Source organism: Nerophis ophidion, linkage group LG01 (assembly GCF_033978795.1).
Source record: "Nerophis ophidion isolate RoL-2023_Sa linkage group LG01, RoL_Noph_v1.0, whole genome shotgun sequence".
Taxonomy (NCBI): Eukaryota; Metazoa; Chordata; class Actinopteri; order Syngnathiformes; family Syngnathidae; genus Nerophis; species Nerophis ophidion.
Window position 1 is genome coordinate 42,862,454 of NC_084611.1, and position 20,491 is coordinate 42,882,944.

At 41.6% G+C, this 20,491-nt stretch overlaps 1 protein-coding gene across 2 annotated transcripts in view; it reads right to left on the reverse strand.

Moving 5' to 3' along the window:
• Positions 1-9,437: 9,437 nt before the first annotated feature.
• Positions 9,438-20,491, reverse strand: part of kremen1 (kringle containing transmembrane protein 1) — a 166,137-nt gene continuing 155,083 nt past the window's right edge. For both annotated transcript variants that reach the window (XM_061903995.1, XM_061903986.1), the window contains exon 9: positions 9,438-19,804. In XM_061903995.1, the coding sequence (XP_061759979.1) occupies positions 19,645-19,804 (160 nt within the window). In that variant the 3' untranslated portion in view covers positions 9,438-19,644. The remainder of the gene's footprint in view (positions 19,805-20,491) is intronic.

The following is a 20,491-nucleotide window of genomic DNA, read 5'->3' on the forward strand; positions in this document are numbered from 1 at the left end:
GCATGTAGAGTTGGGTGTCATCAGCATAACAGTGAAAGCTAATACCGTATTTGCGTATGATGTCACCTAGCGGCAGCATGTAGATGCTGAAGAGTGCAGGGCCAAGGACCGAACCCTGGGGAACTCCACACGTTACCTTAACGTAGTCCGAGGTCACATTGTTATGGGAGACACACTGCATCCTATCAGTAAGATAAGAGTTAAGCCAAGACAGGGCTAAGTCTGACATACCAATTCGTGTTTTGATACGTTCTAATAAAATATTATGATCGACGGTATCGAAAGCAGCGCTAAGATTGAGGAGCAGCAACATAGATGACGCATCAGAATCCATCGTTAGCAATAGATCATTAGTCATTTTTGCGAGGGCTGTCTCCATGGAGTGATTTGCCCTGAAACCGGATTGAAAGGTTTCACATAGATTGTTAGACGCTAAGTGTTCATTTAACTGCCCCGCAACAATTTTTTCAAGGATTTTTGAAATAAAGGGAAGGTGAGACACCGGTCGGTAATTTACCATGAGGTCAGGATCGAGGTTAGGTCTTTTAAGAAGAGGATGAATAACCGCTTTTTTGAATGCTAGGGGAACAGTGCCCGAGGAGAGTGATAAGTTTATAATATTTAGCACTGATGGACCTAATAATACAAAGAGCTCCTTGATCAGTTTCCCAGGAAGAGGGTCAAGTAAACATGTTGTCTGTTTTATTCCATTTACACGTTGTAACAATTCCTCTAATGTTATTTCCTCAAAACGAGAGAAACTATTTTGGAGGGCAGTATCCGCCGTATATACAATCGTGTCAGTGTTAATAGAACCCCGTTGTAGCTGGGACGCATTGTCTTTAATCTCCTTTCTAATGACTTCAATTTTCTTACTAAAGAATTGCATAAAGTCATCAGCTGAGTGGGTTGAGTTACTGGAAGGAGTCCCTTGTTGGGTTAGCGATGCTACCGTACTAAACAAAAATTTAGGATCGTTTTTATTACGGTGGATGAGATTTGAGTAATATTTAGCTTTAGCTAAGGTAAGCATGCGTTTATAAGTTATTAAACCATCACTCCATGCTTGATGGTGCACCTCAAGTTTAGTCGTGCGCCATTTGCGTTCCAGCTTTCTACATAATAATTTCTGAGCTCTAGTTTCTTCTGTAAACCACGGGGTGCGCTTTTTTGGAGCCTTTTTTAACTTTAGCGGTGCTATGTTATCAATGGTTTCGCGCAGGGTGTCGTTAAAGTTGTTAGTGAGGTTATCAATAGAGCCCACATACTTTGGGAATGGTGCCATTACCGAGGGCAGTAGGTCAGCAAGAGTTGTCGTTGTGGCTGTATTAATGTTGCGGCTGCTATAGCAGTTATTATTATTATTAGTTTGACGAACATGCGTCTGAACCTCGAATTTTATAAGGTAATGATCGGACAATACTTTAGTATACGGGAGTATCGTAACTTTGGAAACGGTGATGCCCCTGACAAGCACTAGGTCTATCGTATTACCGTTGCGATGCGTGGGTTCATTTATTATTTGTGTGAGACCACAGCTATCAATTACAGTCTGGAGCGCTACACACGGTGGGTCCGATGGGGTATTCATATGGATATTAAAGTCCCCCATTATGATTATATTATCGGCGTGTGTCACTAGATCAGCAACGAACTCTGAGAATTCATTAATAAAGTCCGAATAGGGCCCTGGGGGGCGGTAGATAATAGCCAGGTGTAGAGGCAGCGGTGTGACAGACCTCATAGTAAGCACCTCAAACGATTTATATTTATTATTTATGTTAGGACTAAGGTTAAAGTTTTCGTTGTATATTAGTGCGACCCCCCCACCCCTTTTGAGCGGACGGGCAATATGCGCATGTGTAAAGTTAGGAGGACATGCCTCATTTAGCGCAAAAAAGTCGTTTGGTTTAAGCCAGGTTTCGCTGAGACCGATGACGTTAAGATTGTTGTCTCTGATAATATCATTAACTAACAACGTTTTAGGAGACAATGATCTTATGTTTAAAAAAAAACTATATTATAGGTAGTGGGCTGTTTTAGGGAGTTTTTGATCAAATTATCCGTAGTAGCAATACTAATAATGTTGTGTTTATTATGCCCAGTGCATTTAGTATAGTTACGACCATATCTAGGAATTGATACGACAGGAATTTTCCGATTGTTTGATTGTTGCTTTGATAAACTGCACGCATCATGGTTAGCCACCTCAGTAACGGGGATTTTCCGATTGTTTGTTTGTTGCTTTGATAAACTGCACACATCATGGTTAGCCACCTCAGTAACGGGGATTTTCCGATTGTTTGTTTGTTGCTTTGATAAACTGCACGCATCATAGTTAGCCACCTCGGTAAAACACATGTCCAACTCTGAAACACTCAAAGCAGAAACAACTTGTTCTAATTTAACTGACTCCTTACCCAGACCAGTAGTCTCGCATTTTCCATCTAAATCCGTCTTCGGGATGGAGGGAAGTGGTGTTCTGTGGGGATTAGCCTTCTGCTTTGTTTTTAGCCCCGCTCGGCATCCGCGTTTCCGATCACACCGCTGGCGCCTGCTCCGTAGACGGCCCCCGCTGCTACTAGACTCCCCTGCTTCACAGGCCGCTGGATGTAGCCGCCGACGTATTCCCATGCTAGTTAGCAAGTCTAGCACGCAAGTGTCTATCAGTCCAAAACGGCCCGATATGTCCACATCCAGAAGTGTCTGGCGGTCGTACGTGATCACGGAGTGACCACGATGTGAGCCAGCCATAAAGTTTGTGGAATTGTCCGGTATTTCTGCCAAATGTTCCATCTATAGCAGGAGCTCCTCGAGAGCGCAGCCCGTCCGGGCGCCGCCATCTTGATACACTTGATACACACATATATATGAATATATATATATATATATATATATATATATATATATATATATATATATATATATATATATATATATATATATATATATATATATACACATATATATTACCTTGAATTTACAAATTCAAAGTAAATGAAATAGAATACAAATATATATATATATATATATATATTTGTATTCTATTTCAGTTACTTAGAATTTACACCCCCCTGGCGCTGTACTGTTTTTGTACTGTTTTGTACTGGTTTTTTTTTACTTATTATGGTTATTATTTTTCGTCGGTTTGTAAATGTTGAAATGTATAAATAAAAGTTTAAAAAGCAAAAACAAATCTCCAACTTTATAATGAGATTGAGGTTGAGGTCGGAATTTCAAAATTAAATAACCAAAAATACACATCTTTTTGAAAGGGGTGTCAAATATATGTATATTTTAGGAGAATAGATGAATAAATAAAAAATCTCAACCTTTAAATATGTATGAGGAACATCTATCCATCCATCCATCCATCATCTTCCGCTTATCCGAGGTCGGGTCGCGGGGGCAGCAGCCTAAGCAGGGAAGCCCAGACTTCCCTATCTCCAGCCACTTCGTCTAGCTCTTCCCGGGGGATCCCGAGGCGTTCCCAGGCCAGCCGGGAGACATAGTCTTTCCAACGTGTCCTGGGTCTTCCCCGTGGCCTCCTACCAGCTGGACGTGCCCTAAACACATCCCTAGGGAGGCGTTCGGGTGGCATCCTGACCAGATGCCCGAACCACCTCATCTGGCTCCTCTCGATGTAGAGGAGCAGCGGCTTTACGTTGAGCTCCTCCCGGATGGCAGAGCTTCTCACCCCATCTCTAAGGGAGAGCCCCGCCACCCGGCGGAGGAAACTCATTTCGGCCGCTTGTACCCGTGATCTTATCCTTTCGGTCATGACCCAAAGCTCATGACCATAGGTGAGGATGGGAACGTAGATCGACCGGTAAATTGAGAGCTTTGCCTTCCGGCTCAGCTCCTTCTTCACCACAACGGATCGATACAACGTCCGCATTACTGAAGACGCCGCACCGATCCGCCTGTCGATCTCACGATGCACTCTTCCCCCACTCGTGAACAAGACTCCTAGGTACTTGAACTCCTCCACTTGGGGCAGGGTCTCCTCCCCAACCCGGAGATGGCACTCCACCCTTTTCCGGGCGAGAACCATGGACTCGGACTTGGAGGTGCTGATTCTCATTCCGGTCGCTTCACACTCGGCTGCGAACCGATCCAGTGAGAGCTGAAGATCCCGGCCAGATGAAGCCATCAGGACTACATCATCTGCAAAAAGCAGAGACCTAATCCCGTGGCCACCAAACCGGAACCCCTCAACGCCTTGACTGCGCCTAGAAATTCTGTCCATAAAAGTTATGAACAGAATCGGTGACAAAGGACAGCCTTGGCGGAGTCCAACCTTCACTGGAAACGTGTCCGACTTACTGCCGGCAATGCGGACCAAGCTCTGACACTGATCATACAGGGAGCGGACTGCCACAATAAGACATTCCGATACCCCATACTCTCTGAGCACTCCCCACAGGACTTCCCGAGGGACACGGTCGAATGCCTTCTCCAAGTCCACAAAGCACATGTAGACTGGTTGGGCAAACTCCCATGCACCCTCAAGAACCCTGCCGAGAGTATAGAGCTGGTCCACAGTTCCACGACCAGGACGAAAACCACACTGTTCCTCCTGAATCCGAGGTTCGACTATCCGGCGAAGCCTCCTCTCCAGTACACCTGAATAAACCTTACCGGGAAGGCTGAGGAGTGTGATCCCACGATAGTTGGAACACACCCTCCGGTCCCCCTTCTTAAAGAGAGGGACCACCACCCCGGTCAACCAATCCAGAGGTACCGCCCCCGATGTCCACGCGATGCTGCAGAGTCTTGTCAACCAAGACAGCCCCACAGCATCCAGAGCCTTAAGGAACTCCGGGCGGATCTCAACCACCCCCGGGGCCTTGCCGCCGAGGAGCTTTTTAACTACCTCAGCGACCTCAGCCCCAGAAATAGGAGAGTCCACTACAGATTCCCCAGGCACCGCTTCCTCAAAGAAAGACGTGTTGGTGGGATTGAGGAGGTCTTCGAAGTATTCCCTCCACCGATCCACAACATCCGCAGTCGAAGTCAGCAGAACACCATCCGCACCATACACGGTGTTGATAGTGCACTGCTTCCCCTTCCTGAGGCGCCGTATGGTGGTCCAGAATCGCTTCGAAGCCGTCCGGAAGTCGTTTTCCATGGCTTCCCCGAACTCTTCCCATGTCCGAGTTTTTGCCTCCGCGACCGCTAAAGCTGCACACCGCTTGGCCCGTCTGTACCCGTCCACTGCCTCCGGAGTCCTATGAGCCAAAAGAACCCGATAGGACTCCTTCTTCAGCTTGACGGCATCCCTCACTGCTGGTGTCCACCAACGGGTTCTGGGATTACCGCCACGACAGGCACCAACAACCTTGCGGCCACAAATCCAATCAGCCGCCTCGACAATAGAGGTGCGGAACATGGTCCACTCGGACTCAATGTCCAGCACCTCCCTCGTGACATGTTCAAAGTTCTCCCGGAGGTGTGAATTGAAACTCTCTCTGACAGGAGACTCTGCCAGACGTTCCCAGCAGACCCTCACAATGCGCTTGGGCCTGCCAGGTCTGTCCGGCATCTTCCCCCACCATCGCAGCCAACTCACCACCAGGTGGTGATCGGTAGAAAGCTCCGCCCCTCTCTTCACCTGAGTGTCCAAAACATAAGGCCGCAAATCCGATGACACAACTACAAAGTCGATCATGGAACTGCGGCCTAGGGTGTCCTGGTGCCAAGTGCACATATGGACACCCTTATGTTTGAAGATGGTGTTTGTTATCGACAAACTGTGACGAGCACAAAAGTCCAATAACAAAACACCACTCGGGTTTAGATCCGGGCGACCATTCTTCCCAATCACGCCTCTCCAGGTTTCACTGTCGTTGCCAACATGAGCGTTGAAGTCTCCCAGTAGGACAAGGGAATCACCCGGAGGAGCACTTTCCAGTACTCCCTCGAGTGTACCCAAAAAGGGTGGGTATTCTGAACTGCTGTTTGGTGCGTAAGCACAAACAACAGTCAGGACCCGTCCCCCCACCCGAAGGCGAAGGGAAGCTACCCTCTCGTTCACTGGGTTGAACTCAAACGTACAGGCTTTGAGCCGGGGGGCAAATGAGGAACATCTAAAGGTGATTAAATTTTTTTTTTTTTTAATCTATTTCTATTGTCTATATTATAAAACATTTTTTTTTTTAATCACCTTTAGATGAGGAACATCTAAAGGTGATTAAAAAATGTTTTATAATATAGACAATAGAAATAGATAAATTATAAATGATGTATATTTGCATTTTTATATTTTGAATGAAATCGCTGCCATTTATAGTTACAATAAAGTACTGTTGCATCTATTTACTGATGGACTATCAAAATAGTCGTTGGTTGCAGCACTACAACCTTCTACTACCAAAGTGAGAGGCAGGATTCATTAAAATGTATTTATTAAAATTGAAAATAACGTAAATAATTCAATGTATATAGTCTGATGATTAACTTGTGTGATGACTGCATTATGCTGATAGTATATGTTTGTACCATGTATTACTTAACATGGACCCCGACTTAAACAAGTTCGAAAACTTATTGGGGTGTTACCATTTAGTGGTCATTTGTACGGAATATGTACTGTACTGTGCAATCTGCTAATGAAAGTTTCAATCAATCAATTCTTTTTTATAAATAAATAAAAACTTTTAAAATAACTTGTTAAGAATAAACGCATAACACAATGTGCTATTTTTGGCATTAAGTTAACATAATTATTAGTTTTTTTGTTTGGTTTTTACAATTTATTGGGATTAAATATTTCTTAGTGACTTATATGTGCAGTATTTTCAAACAACCATTTTTATATTTTTGAATTAAATGGTTTCTATTTATAGTTACAATAAAGCCTTATTGCATCTATTTACTGTTGTATGGATAATGCAGAAAACCTTTAGAAATAATGAAATTGCTTTGAGTAAAATGCCACAAAAAGTGCTGTTAAAATTCAAATAACATTTGCAGATTAAAATAAAAATCAATTTGTCCAAGAATGCATATTTCAGAGAGAAATTTGCATTCTAGGATTAATAATTCAAACTAAAATGTGTTTTAACAAAAATAATTATAGTTTATTTATTAGGACATGTAAAAACAAAAGTAACAATACTGTAAAGTACAGACAAGGAAACATATACTTTACAATAAAACCAAATACAAAATAATACATGTTGAGTAGGTTTTTTTCATATTCAAAAAAGGAGTGGGGAGAAGTAAACACTTTTTATGTACATGTTGATTTTATCCTTTGTTGTTTTTATCATTTTGTTTTAAGTATCTTATATTTTAAAGTGTCCTTGTGTTTTTGAAAGGTAAATTAATAACAATAATAATAATTATTATTACAATAATAGTAATAAATTAAAAATATTATTATTTAATCCCACCCCTATTCATAAATTAATGTTAACACTGTTTTAATTTTCCTCCGTTACAATTTTGCATTTTTTGCTCATATTTTTATTTATTTTGAGAATAATCAATTACAAGAGTTAACATTTTTTTATAGCCCTATTATAACAGTATTAAAAAATTATGGCAAGAAGACGACAAATCATAAACATTGTTGTAAATAAAATAGACTGGAAAAATAAATTTCTCTTGACCTTGTTTGATTAAAAAGACAAAACAAAAATATTATTTAAAAAAAAAAATACAATAATCCACGTAACATTTTTTAATGCATTCTTTTGACCATCTTGTGTGATCAATTGTCACTTTGACATCTATTTAAACCGGCAAGACGTCGTGTGCATCTAATACCACTTGAGGGCACAAAAGAGCCGTTATGATTTTTATTTATTTATTTTTAAACAGCGAATAATTCGAAATCAGTAAGCCGTCATTTTGCAAATCTGTGGTTTGTCTACTTTAACTTATTAAAATATTGATTCACTTCTTTATAATTTTTTATTTTTTTTAAATGACCGATGCCTCTTTGTTCTTTGCTGCGATACACAAAACCATTTGTGTTTGTCTTGCCGCGTCGCATCATTAAAAGAAGCCAATACATAAGCATAAAAGTATGTCATGTGTTTCAGATGGATTCACACATGGACAACTAAACGGGAACACATGTCACTAAGAAAGAAACAAATCTTTACTTTTAACTTTTTTTTTTGGAGGGGGAGGCTTTTAAAGGCCTACTGAAACCCACTACTACCGACCACGCAGTCTGATAGTTTATATATCAATGATGAAATATTAACAGTACAACACATGCTAATACGGCTAGGTTAGTTTACTAAATTGCAATTTTAAATTTCGCACCAAAGTATCCTGCTAAAATGTTGCAGTATGATGACGCGTGCGCGTGACGTTAGACATTGTAGAGGACATTTTGTTCCAGCACCGTTTCCAGCTATAAGTGGTCTGTTTTCATCATATAATTCCACAGTACTATGGACATCTGTGTTGCTGAATCTTTTGCAATTTGTTCAATGAATAATGGAGACATCAAAGAAGAAAGCTGTAGGTGGGAAGCGGTGTATTGCGGCCGCCTTTAGCAACACAAACACAGCCGGTGTTTCATTGTTTACATTCCCGAAAGATGACGGGGAAGCTTTACTATGGAAAAGAGCGGTCAAGCGAACACGGTTGGATTGGACCACACACACAAAATACAGTGTATTATGCAGCGATCATTTGGAAAGATAGTGTTTTGAAGAGGGTCCCTTGCGAAGGGCAGAGATGGGCATCGCCACCACCCGTCGACTGGTGTTGAAGAAAGGTGCGGGGCCGACCTTCAGGTTGTACAGGTACGACCATATAATCTCACTAAAACACTAGTAAGACAATAAACAGATAAGGGATTTTCCAGAATTATCCTAGTAAATATGTCTAATAACATCTGAATCGCTCCCACTGTATAGTCTTTTTTTTCTTCTAGTCCTTCACTCTCACTTTCCTCATCCACAAATCTTTCATCCTCGCTCAAATTATTGGGAAAATCATCGCTTTCTCGGTCTGAATCTCTCTCGCTGCTGGTGGCCATGATTGTAAACAATGGTCAGATGTGAGGAGCTCCACAACCAGTGACGTCACGCGCACATCGTCTGATACTTCCGGTACAGGCAAGGCTTTTTATTAGCGACCAAAAGTTGCTAATTTATCGTCGATGTTCTCTACTAAATCCTTTCAGCAAAAACATGGCAATATCGCAAAATGATCAAGTATGACACATAGAATGGACCTGCTATCCCCGTTTAAAAAATAAAATCTCATTTCAGTAGGCCTTTAAAACACTGCTGTAAGCCGGGTTGCCAAAGGGTCACACTGGTCTGGCAACCATTCTCCATATCTGATCAGCATTTAGTTTAGCATCACAACAAAAGAAGCAGGAGACGTCACGCTGCATTTGCTGCAGTTTGGGGAGGGAAAGTAGTGTTTTCCCCCCTGGATCTTTCCCACAGAACAGAAAAGTCGTGTTAGGAAAACATGCAAACGTAACTTTATTTCTGCGACACGTTAAATAAAACCAAGCAGGCACTGGACTCCTACAAAAAAACAAACAACAAAAAAAAAAGACAGTTCCCACTTACATACAAAAGAAAACAATAATTTACTGTATAAATTATAAATCTTTTTTTTTTTTGCTATGTACATATGTTTCACGACCCAAAAGAACGGAAGGGAGCGTCCCCACCGCTGCACATTTCACACAGGGACAACAAAGGGAGCTTGCATAACGAGGGCCCAAAACAAACCGGCCCCTATTCGGGTCTGGTAGCGTCAGACTGGACTGTGTGATTCATCTGCTCCGGCAGTTTAAGCCCACTTTTGTCCCGTTCTGGCATCGCGTGTTGCCTCTCCTGTCGACTCTTTGATTCCCTCAAAGAGAGGCCGGGGGTGTTTGTTTACTCAAGTGCAGAGGGTGGCAGGCATCATTCCCGCCTGCCTGTCACAAATCATCAGCCTGTCGCAAAGAGGTATTGCAAACTTGCCGGATCCAAGCGTTTATTCCCTTTCACGCAGAACTCTGCATGTTGCCGCAAATGTGTGCGCTTTCACACAGCAACACGGGAATAAAGACGTGTCCCGGCATTGTGTGCCTCTGTGAATTATGATTGTGATTCTTTGTCCAAAGGCAAAAAATTGACAGTTTGTCCCAAATTTTTACGGTTGGTGCTGTTTTTGCAGAACAGCAACAGATAAAAAGCAGTAACAATGCATTTTTTTCATAGGGACAATCATCTTTCACACAGAGATCCTACAAAATTACCACATTAATCCAACTTTTTACCTTGTACAGACCCCCAATGCCACCATGATGCTACCTAAGAAGGTGGAAAAATTGCCAGATTTATTTATTTGTCAGGCCCTTTCACGCAGAACTATGCCTGTTGCCGCAATTGCTGTTTTTACACAATAGCAACAGATAGAAGGCAGTAAAAATGAATTTTTTTTCATGGGGAAAAGTATCTTTCACACAGAGATCCTGCAAAATTGCCACATTTATCCACCTACCTCAGAAGGTGGAAAAATTGCCAGATTTACTTATTTGTCAGTCCCTTTCACGCAGAACTCTGCCTGTTGCCGCAATTGCTGTTTGTACAGAACATCAACAGATAAAAGGCAGTAAAAATGCATTTTTTTCATGGGGGCAAGCCTCTTTCACACAGAGATCCTGCAAAATTGCCACATTTATCCACCTTTTTACCATGTACAGACCTCCAATGCAACCATGATGCTACCTCAGAAGGTGGAAAAATTGCCAGCTTTAAAAAATTGTTCTGCCCCTTTCACGCAGAACTCTGCCTGTTACTGCAAACGTGTGCACTCTCACACAGCGACACAGGAATAAAAGCGCACGTCTCTGTGCATCATGAGTCTGATTCTTTGTCCAAATGCGAAAAAATGCCGGTTTGTCCCCAAATTTGTGGTTGGTACCGTTTTCAGAGAACAGCAACGGATAAAAAGGCAGTAAAAATGTATTTTTTTTTCATGGGGACAAACATATTTCACACGGAGATACTGCAAAATTTTCCCATTTATCAAACTTTTTACCTTGTACAGACCACCAGTGCAACCACGATGGTACCTCAGTAGGTGGAAAATTGCCAGATCACAACCATAGTCTGTATTTATTTGTCTGCCCATTTCACGAAGGACTCTGCCTGTTGTGTGCGCTCTCACACAGCGACACAATATTAAATATGTTTCATCAGGTGTCAAGGCATTGTGTGTCTTTATGCACTATGTTTCTGATTCTGTGATTTCAAAGATGGAAAATTGCCAGGTTATTCAACATTTAGTGTCGGTGCCATTTTAACAAAACAGCAACGAAAATAAAAGGCAGGAAAAATGTTTTTTTTTAAAAACAGGGAATAGCGCCTTTCCTAATCTGTAAAATTGCCACATTTACCTACCTATTACCTTGTACACAGAACTCAGCAAAGATGGGACGTTGGTGCAACAACGCTTTTACATGTCACAACTCTGACACTACCCTAGAAGGCGGAAAATTGCCGGATCACAGCCTTAGCCTGTATGTATCAGTCTGCTCCTTTCATGCAGAACTCTGCCTGTTTTCGCAATTGTGTGCGCTCTCACACAGCGACTCGAGAGTAAAGATGTTTCATCAGGTGTCCCGGCATTGTGTGTCTGTGTGCATTACAAATCTGATTCTATGTCCAAAGGTGGAAAATTACCAGGTTGTCCAACATTTGGTGTCTGTGACATTTTTTACAGAACAGCCACGCAGATAAAAGGCAGGAAAAATACATGTTTGTTATTTTTACAGGAAATGGCATTTTTCCTAATCTGCAAAGTTGCCGCATTTATCTCCCTAGTACCTTGTACACAGAAGCCAGCCAAGGCGGGGTTTCCAGTACATCTGTGTATCATTAAATATTCATTTGTTTAATACTAAAATATAATTTTTAAGCTAAAATGATAACTGTGTTTTCCAATTCTTACACTTCTGAGTCTCATTTGCGAGTATTAAATAGTAGCCTTTGCATGCAGTTACAACTCCAAGACATGAGATGACGTATGTTGAGTTTTTTTTGCTATTAAACTGAACCTAGTCTTTTGCTGCGCCCTACAAAGTGTTTATATAGTAAGTATTGCACTTGCTACACACCAGCTGGTTGACTGTAACGTGTATCTGAGTTGTAGTTTAACGCCAAAATTGTGAGGTGTTCAAATTGCCATGTAAAAACGCTCATGCTAATCGGTAGCATGTCTATGGCGAATCCCATTTAACTTAGCGTCGAGCTAGCGCATTTTGAAGAGTGGACCCCATGTTTGAGTGTTTTCCATCAGGCACACTTGGTTTGTTGGCGTAAAATGCTACAAAGGTATCAACATTTGCCACAGTTTTTTTTTTTTTAATGCAAATCCAGTACTGACTGAATTTCGGTCGGTGCCTGTAAGACAGGGGTGTCCAAACTTTATCTACTGAGGGCCGCACACTGCAAAATCAAAGTAAGCGGGGGCCATTTTGATATTTTTTATTTAAAAAAACAATACAATATATGTATAAAAAATATACATTTCGGTCTCAACTCAGGCTTGATCTCAGGGACCCCAAAGGGTTTTGGTCCAAAAAATATAAAAAATGTGTCATTATTCAGTATTATTTTTTTTAATTATTATTCAAGTTTTACATTTTCAAGTTTGTTTGGATCAGGGATCACCAACCTTTTTGAAAGCAAGAGCTACTTATTGGGTACTGATTAATGCGAAGGGCTACCAGTTTGATACACACTTAAATAAATTGCCAGAAATAGCCAATTTGATCAATTTACCTTTAATAAATAAATGTATATATACTAAAAAATGGGTATTTCTGTCTGTCATTCCGTCGTACATTTGTTTTCCTTTTATGCAAGGTTTTTTGTAGAGAATAAATGATGAAAAAAAAAACCACTTAATTGAATGGTTTAAAAAAGTAGAAAACACAAAAAAAAAAGAAAATACAAATTTGAAACATAATTTATCTTCAATTTCGACTCTTTAAAATTCAAAATTCAACCGAAAAAAAGAAGAAAAAAACTAGCTAATTCGAATCTTTTTGAAAGAATAAAAAAAAAAAATCTATGGAACATCATTAGTAATTTTTCCAGATTAAGATTAATTAAAAACATTTTGTGACATGTTTTAAAGGCCTACTGAAATGAGATGTTCTTATTTAAACAGGGATAGCAGGTCCATTCTATGTGTCATACTTGATCATTTCGCGATATTGCCATATTTTTGCTGAAAGGATTTAGTAGAGAACATCCACGATAACGTTTGCAACTGGAGAAAAGCCCTGCCTCTACCGGAAGTCGCAGACGATGACGTCACCCGTTGAGGGCTCCTCACATATTCACATTGTTTATAATGGTAGCCTTTAACAGAAAGTGCTATTCAGTCCGAGAAAATGACAATTTCCCCATTAATTTGAGCGAGGATGAAATATTTGAGGATATTGATAGCGACGGACTAGAAAAAAAAAAAGTAAAAAAAAAAAACGCGATTGCAATCGCGTTGCATTGAGACGGATTCATATGTTTTTAGAGAAATTTACTAGGATAATTCTGGGAAATCCCTTATCTTTCTATTGTATTGCTAGTGTTTTAGTGAGTTTAATAGTACCTGATAGTCGGAAGTGTACGTCCACGGCCGGTTTATTCAGGTGTACTGGAGAGGAGGCTTCGCCGGATAGTCGAACCTCGGATTCAGGAGGAACAGTGTGGTTTTCGTCCTGGTCGTGGAACTGTGGACCAGCTCTATACTCTCGGCAGGGTTCTTGAGGGTGCATGGGAGTTTGCCCAACCAGTCTACATGTGCTTTGTGGACTTGGAGAAGGCATTCGACCGTGTCCCTCGGGAAGTCCTGTGGGGAGTGCTCAGAGAGTATGGGGTATCGGAATGTCTTATTGTGGCAGTCCGCTCCCTGTATGATCAGTGTCAGTGCTTGGTCCGCATTGCCGGCAGTAAGTCGGACACGTTTCCAGTGAAGGTTGGACTCCGCCAAGGCTGTCCTTTGTCACCGATTCTGTTCATAACTTTTATGGACAGAATTTCTAGGCGCAGTCAAGGCGTTGAGGGGTTCCGGTTTGGTGGCCACGGGATTAGGTCTCTGCTTTTTGCAGATGATGTAGTCCTGATGGCTTCATCTGGCCGGGATCTTCAGCTCTCACTGGATCGGTTCGCAGCCGAGTGTGAAGCGACCGGAATGAGAATCAGCACCTCCAAGTCCGAGTCCATGGTTCTCGCCCGGAAAAGGGTGGAGTGCCATCTCCGGGTTGGGGAGGAGACCCTGCCCCAAGTGGAGGAGTTCAAGTACCTAGGAGTCTTGTTCACGAGTGGGGGAAGAGTGGATCGTGAGATCGACAGGCGGATCGGTGCGGCGTCTTCAGTAATGCGGACGTTGTATCGATCCGTTGTGGTGAAGAAGGAGCTGAGCCGGAAGGCAAAGCTCTCAATTTACCGGTCGATCTACGTTCCCATCCTCACCTATGGTCATGAGCTTTGGGTCATGACCGAAAGGATAAGATCACGGGTACAAGCGGCCGAAATGAGTTTCCTCCGCCGGGTGGCGGGGCTCTCCCTTAGAGATAGGGTGAGAAGCTCTGCCATCCGGGAGGAGCTCAACGTAAAGCCGCTGCTCCTCCACATCGAGAGGAGCCAGATGAGGTGGTTCGGGCATCTGGTCAGGATGCCACCCGAACGCCTCCCTAGGGATGTGTTTAGGGCACGTCCAGCTGGTAGGAGGCCACGTGGAAGACCCAGGACACGTTGGAAAGACTATGTCTCCCGGCTGGCCTGGGAACGCCTCGGGATCCCCCGGGAAGAGCTAGACGAAGTGGCTGGAGATAGGGAAGTCTGGGCTTCCCTGCTTAGGCTGCTGCCCCCGCGACCCGACCTCGGATAAGCGGAAGATGATGGATGGATGGACGGATAGTCGGAAGTGTACGTCCACGGCCGGGTGTTGACGCGCAGTGTCTCTGGGAAGTCGACGGCAGCTGTATGGACGGCACAAGCTCAGCTGATATCCGGTAAGAGGCGACTTTTTAACTACAATTTTCTCACCGAAACCTGCTGGTTGACATTTGGTTGGGATCCATGTTTGCTGTGATCCATAGTAAAGTTCCACGTCCGTGAATTTTAAACAAGGAATCACCGTGTGTTTGTGTGGCTAAAGGCTAAAGCTTCCCAACTCCGTCTTTCTATTTTGACTTCTCCAATATTAATTGAACAAGTTGCAAAAGATTCAGCAACACAGATGTCCAAAATACTGTGTAATTATGCCGTTAAAGCAGACGACTTTTAGATGTCTGTGTACGCAGAGCTCATATTCATAACAGCCCATGACGTGACCGCATACACGTCATCATTACGCGACGTTTTCAAGAAAAAAGTCCCGGGAAATTTAAAATTGCAATTTAGTAAACTAAACCGGACGTATTGGCATGTGTTGCAATGTTAATATTTCATCATTGATGTATAAACTATCAGACTGTGTGGTGGGTAGTAGTGGGTTTCAGTAGGCCTTTAAATAGGTTAAAATCCAATCTGCATTTTGTTAGAATATATAACAAAGTGGACCAAGCTATATTTCTAACAAGGACAAATCATTATTTCTTCTAGACTTCCCAGAACAAAAATTTTAAAAGAAATTCAAAATAATTTGAAATAAGATTTAAATTTGATTCTAAAGATTTTCTAGATTTGCCAGAATATTTTTTTTTAATTCTAATCATAATAAGTTTGAAGAAATATTTCACAAATATTCTTCGTCAAAAAAACAGAAGCTAAAATGAAGAATTAAATTAAAATGTATTTATTATTCCTTACGATAAAAAAAATAGATTTACTTGAACATTGATTTAAATTATCAGGAAAGAAGAGGAAGGAATTTAAATGGTAAAAATGTGTTTAAAAATCCTAAAATAATTTTTAAGGTCGTATTTTTTCTGTAAAATTGTCTTTCTGAAAGTTATAAGAAGCAAAGTAAAAAAAAAAAAAAATAATAATTTATTTAAACAAGTGAAGACCAAGTCTTTAAAATATTTTCTTGGATTTTCAAATTCTATTTGAGTTTTGTCTCTCTTAGAATTAAAATGTCGAGCAAAGCGAGACCAGCTTGCTAGTAAATAAATACAATTTAAAAAATAGAGGCAGCTCGCTGGTAAGTTGACTGAGCTATTTTTAGAACAGGCCAGCGGGCGACTCATCTGGTCCTTACTGGCGACCTGGTGCCCGCGGGCACTGCGTTGGTGACCCCTGATCTAGATCATTAGGTCTATCTGTCAATAAAATGATTTTAAAGATTTTTTTATGGAAAAAAATCACAAAATATGCAATATTTTCACCCAATGATTTTTTAAGTGGACTATTTGAGATTATATAATAATTGGAGCATTAAAAAGGTCAACAACTAATAACACCATTGATTTGAATTCATTGTTATTTTTTGAGCAATGACACTTAAAAAACAAATCACACTAAAATGATTGGGGATCCAAAAGTGTCCTACTTATTAAAGTGTTAGAAAATAAATAATACATTTTTTTCACTGTTTACTTTTAACACAATAATCTCGAGATCAACTTCAGATCTATCAGTTAATTATAAGTTTTATTGTTGTTTAGGTTTTTTGTTTGTTCATTTTAGGCCCTTCTTTAAAAAACAGCTCAGTTTTTTATATGGCAAACACAAAATATGCAACATTTTCCCCCAAAAACATCTCAAAGTGGAATATTTAATGTGACGTAATCGAAGCCTTGAATAGGTCAATAATTCATAATGACATTAATTTTGATTCATTATTATTTTTTAAAGAAAGAAACAGCCGGCATGGCAGTTTTGTGTTATTAGAGTAAACATTGCAACATTTTCTTGTTACATTTCACCACTTGCTCCTTTATATCACTTTTTATGTTTAAAAAATGTTTAAATTGTATTTTTAAAAGGTGCCGTGGGGCCGTCAAAAAATTACCTGCCGCACTTTGGACACCCCTACTATAAGAGGACCAAATTTGGTACCTGGTCCCTGCATTCCGTATCGATGCTGTTTATACAGAACAGCAACACAAAAGTCCAACAGTCGGAAAACCAACTCACTGTTTTTTTTCACAGTCACTGACCTTTTTTTTTTTTAGAAACAGCAGCTGTGACATTTATCCGCCGTTGCCTTTTACGCAGAAGCGGGTCTCTGAAGGTGGAATATTGCCAGGCCGACATGCTGTGGCACAAGTGCTCGGGTTGTTCAAGTACTTTTTTTTTTCTTCACTTTTGGACTCTTTCTAAGTGCATCTGCTTTTGGACCTTGAAAGCATGGAGTGACAGGAAGTGACAGGAACTAATTTTTGACCTTGCCAACCAAAAAAAACCCCGCAGTCAATACAGAGTATGTACTTGGGGGAGGGTGGGGGGAACTTTTTGGTTTTTGAGGCGTCGAAACACAGAATAGAAAAAGACCCGCGGGCACAAAAGTATTGGGACTTGGACTTGTTTTTGTAGAAAACTACTGCAGTACTAGGTGGGACTGTGTAAAAGCCTGCTGACGGCAAAGTACAATTATTGGTCCGCACCCCGCTGCTTGAGTTTACAACATGTAAAATACACTCGCTGCTAAAAGACAGAAGGGTTTTCCTTGTTAAACTTTCTCATGCACTCCACGTGATTATCTAAGTAAAAAAATGAGGTTGGGGTTTAACAAAGTACATTTTCACATTTAGGTAATAAAAACCTATTTCACTCCCTGTACTGTAAGGTAGAATGTGTTCCAAATACGGGATGGGGACCTATCACATCTGAACCGATACAGTACCAATTCCTGGTAGCTGCGAATCGATATCGGAACTCAAATTTCCAAATGTGTTTATTAAACTTATTTAATATTTAACAGTGAGCTAATAATGATAACTATTTTATCATTAGCAAGTATTTATTTCACTTTGTCCGAGTCAGGAAGTAGTCTTTGCCCTTAAGTTAAATACATGCCAGTCATGTCTTATGTTAAACCCTAAAAAGTATTTTTGTTGTAAGTACTGTGCTTGTTACACACCGGTCATTTGATTGTAACGTGCACTTAAGTTGTAGTTTTCATGACCAAACTTGGAGGCGTTGCAATCGCTAATGCTAATCCGTAGCATGTCAATGGCTTATTCAATGTAAATTAGCTTTGAGCTAGCCTTACTTTGAGAGCTTCCTATCAGGCATGCTTGCTTTGTTTTTATAAAATACATTTAGGTAATAAAAACCTATTTCACTCCCTGTACTGTAAGGTAGAATGTGTTCCAATACGGGATGGGTACATTTCACATCTAAACCGATACCTGGTAGCTCCGAATCGATATCAGAACTCAAATTTCCAAATATGTTTATTAAACTTGTTTAATATTTAACAGTGAGCTAATAATGATAACTATGTTATCATTAGCAAGTGTTCATTTCACTTTGTCCGAGTCAGGAAGTAGTCTTTGCCAGTAAGTTAAATACATGCCGATCTTGTCTTATGTTGAGCCCTACAAAGTCTTAATGTTGTAAGTATTGTGCTTGTTACACACTGGTCGTTTGATTCTAACGTGCACTTAAGTTGTAGTTTTCATGACCAAACTCCAAACTTGGAGGCGTTGCAAACGCTAATGCTAATCCATAGCACATCTATTGCATATGCAATGTAAATTAGCTTTGAGCTAGCCTTACTTTTGAGACCTTCCTATCAGGCACGCTTGCTTTGTTGGCATGGAACATTGTAATTTGCTCCAAACATTTTTGAACCTGCTCAGTGGCCTAGTGGTTAGAGTGTCCGCCCTGACACTGGTAGGGCGTGAGTTCAAATCCCATTTCCTGGTTCCACCCTAGGGGGTGGAACCAGGAAATGGGTGGAATGCAGAGGGTAATTTCACCACACGAGTGTGTGTGTGGTTAATCTGAGTGCTTGTTTTCACTCCAAGTGCTTGAGTCCATACGTGACGTCAGGTACATCACAGGTACCAAAATGTGGTACGGTTTGATTCGATGCAAATCGGTACCCGGTAGTACTGACGGAAATCATTCAATTCGGTGTCGATCCCTGGTCCCAATACGTTTGTCCCCGGTATAAATACATCACATTCAACACAACAGAAGTGAACAATATGTTCAGTAGGAAACACCAACAGGTCTTTGAACGTCTCATCACACTATAAAAATAAATCCTCGTCCGGTGTATCCACCGCGGGATCAGAGGCATCAGTTTTTCGCTCCGGTCAAAGACCGATGAGCAGACCCTTAAGGCACTTGAACGCCACGCCAAAGACCTCAGATCTCCCGTCACCCGCTGTGCCACCGCTCGCAGTCTCCGTGAGCGTCGAAGGTCTGACGTCCGCCCGTCCCCTCAAGGGGTCCACCGCGAGCGACACACTTATCTTACAATTGAAAAGAAGCCGCGGAATAGAAGAAGCTATGCTGAGTCCCGATGAAGATGAAGGAGTAGCCACCGGGGTGGGTCTGCGCCTGGCTCCCCCCCTTACCCTTCAGCCGGGCCCGCTCGGTCTGCCTCCAGTCATTAGCCGCTAGTCAGCGAAGATGATCCATTATCTAAGGGCGCTTCTGTGATGGCCCTTCCCCCCCTGTGATGGTAGGGGTTCTGGGTGGCGTCGTGGTTTTCCGCGTTTGGTCCCGACAAAGCAGCAGCGCGGCCGCGGCCATGGCACTAGTTGCCCACCAGGGGGCTGAGGTCGCCGTGGTGGTTCTTTAGCTTCTTCTTGAAGAGGGAGATGGTGGAGGGTCGGTAGAGGATGATCCAAGGCTCCGACGAGGTCGCGCTCGGGCTGCAAGTGTCCGAGCCGCTCACGGTGGGGATGCGGGGGGACCTGAAGGCAGCACCAGATATTTTCTATTTACTATTGCCGACATGGCAAAAACACACACAGCACACCACCAACGTCATACCATTCGGAAACGGAGCAAGATTTTCCTTAAAAGTCACACAAAAAATGGTTTAAAATTCAGTGTTGGCGCTAGGAATTTTCAAAATGGGGTCCCACAGTACATTTTTTTGTAAGCGTTTGGAAAACAAAACATAAATGTATGCACTATCTATTATGATCCGCTGCCCGGATCATTCCATATTCTTGTTTTGTTCCATTTTTGTATCACACTCTGTTGTTTGACTTCCTTACTTCCTGTTTGTTCTGTCACCATGGTTGCTTATTAGTTTCACCTTCCCCTTGCTTTCGACGCACACCTGTTTTTTGCTGATTACTGCCTTATTTAAGCCTGCCCCTTTTGTTCATTCTTCCTCGGATCCTAATTTGCTTGCACGCAACAAGTGACAACTGCTATTCATTGTTTTCTACTCGCTAACTTTCGCGCTACGCCTAGTTTATCCCTAGCTCTCGTGCTAGAAGTTTTTGTTTTGCCTTTTGTGCAAGTTTTTCGGCTATTTCGCTAGCTCCCATGCTAGCGCTTTTGGTTTTTTCTGCCTAGTACAAGTCTTTTTATTTCTTAGTCTGTTTTACTTATTAATAAATCTTCATTTCTTACCGTACGCTGTGTTC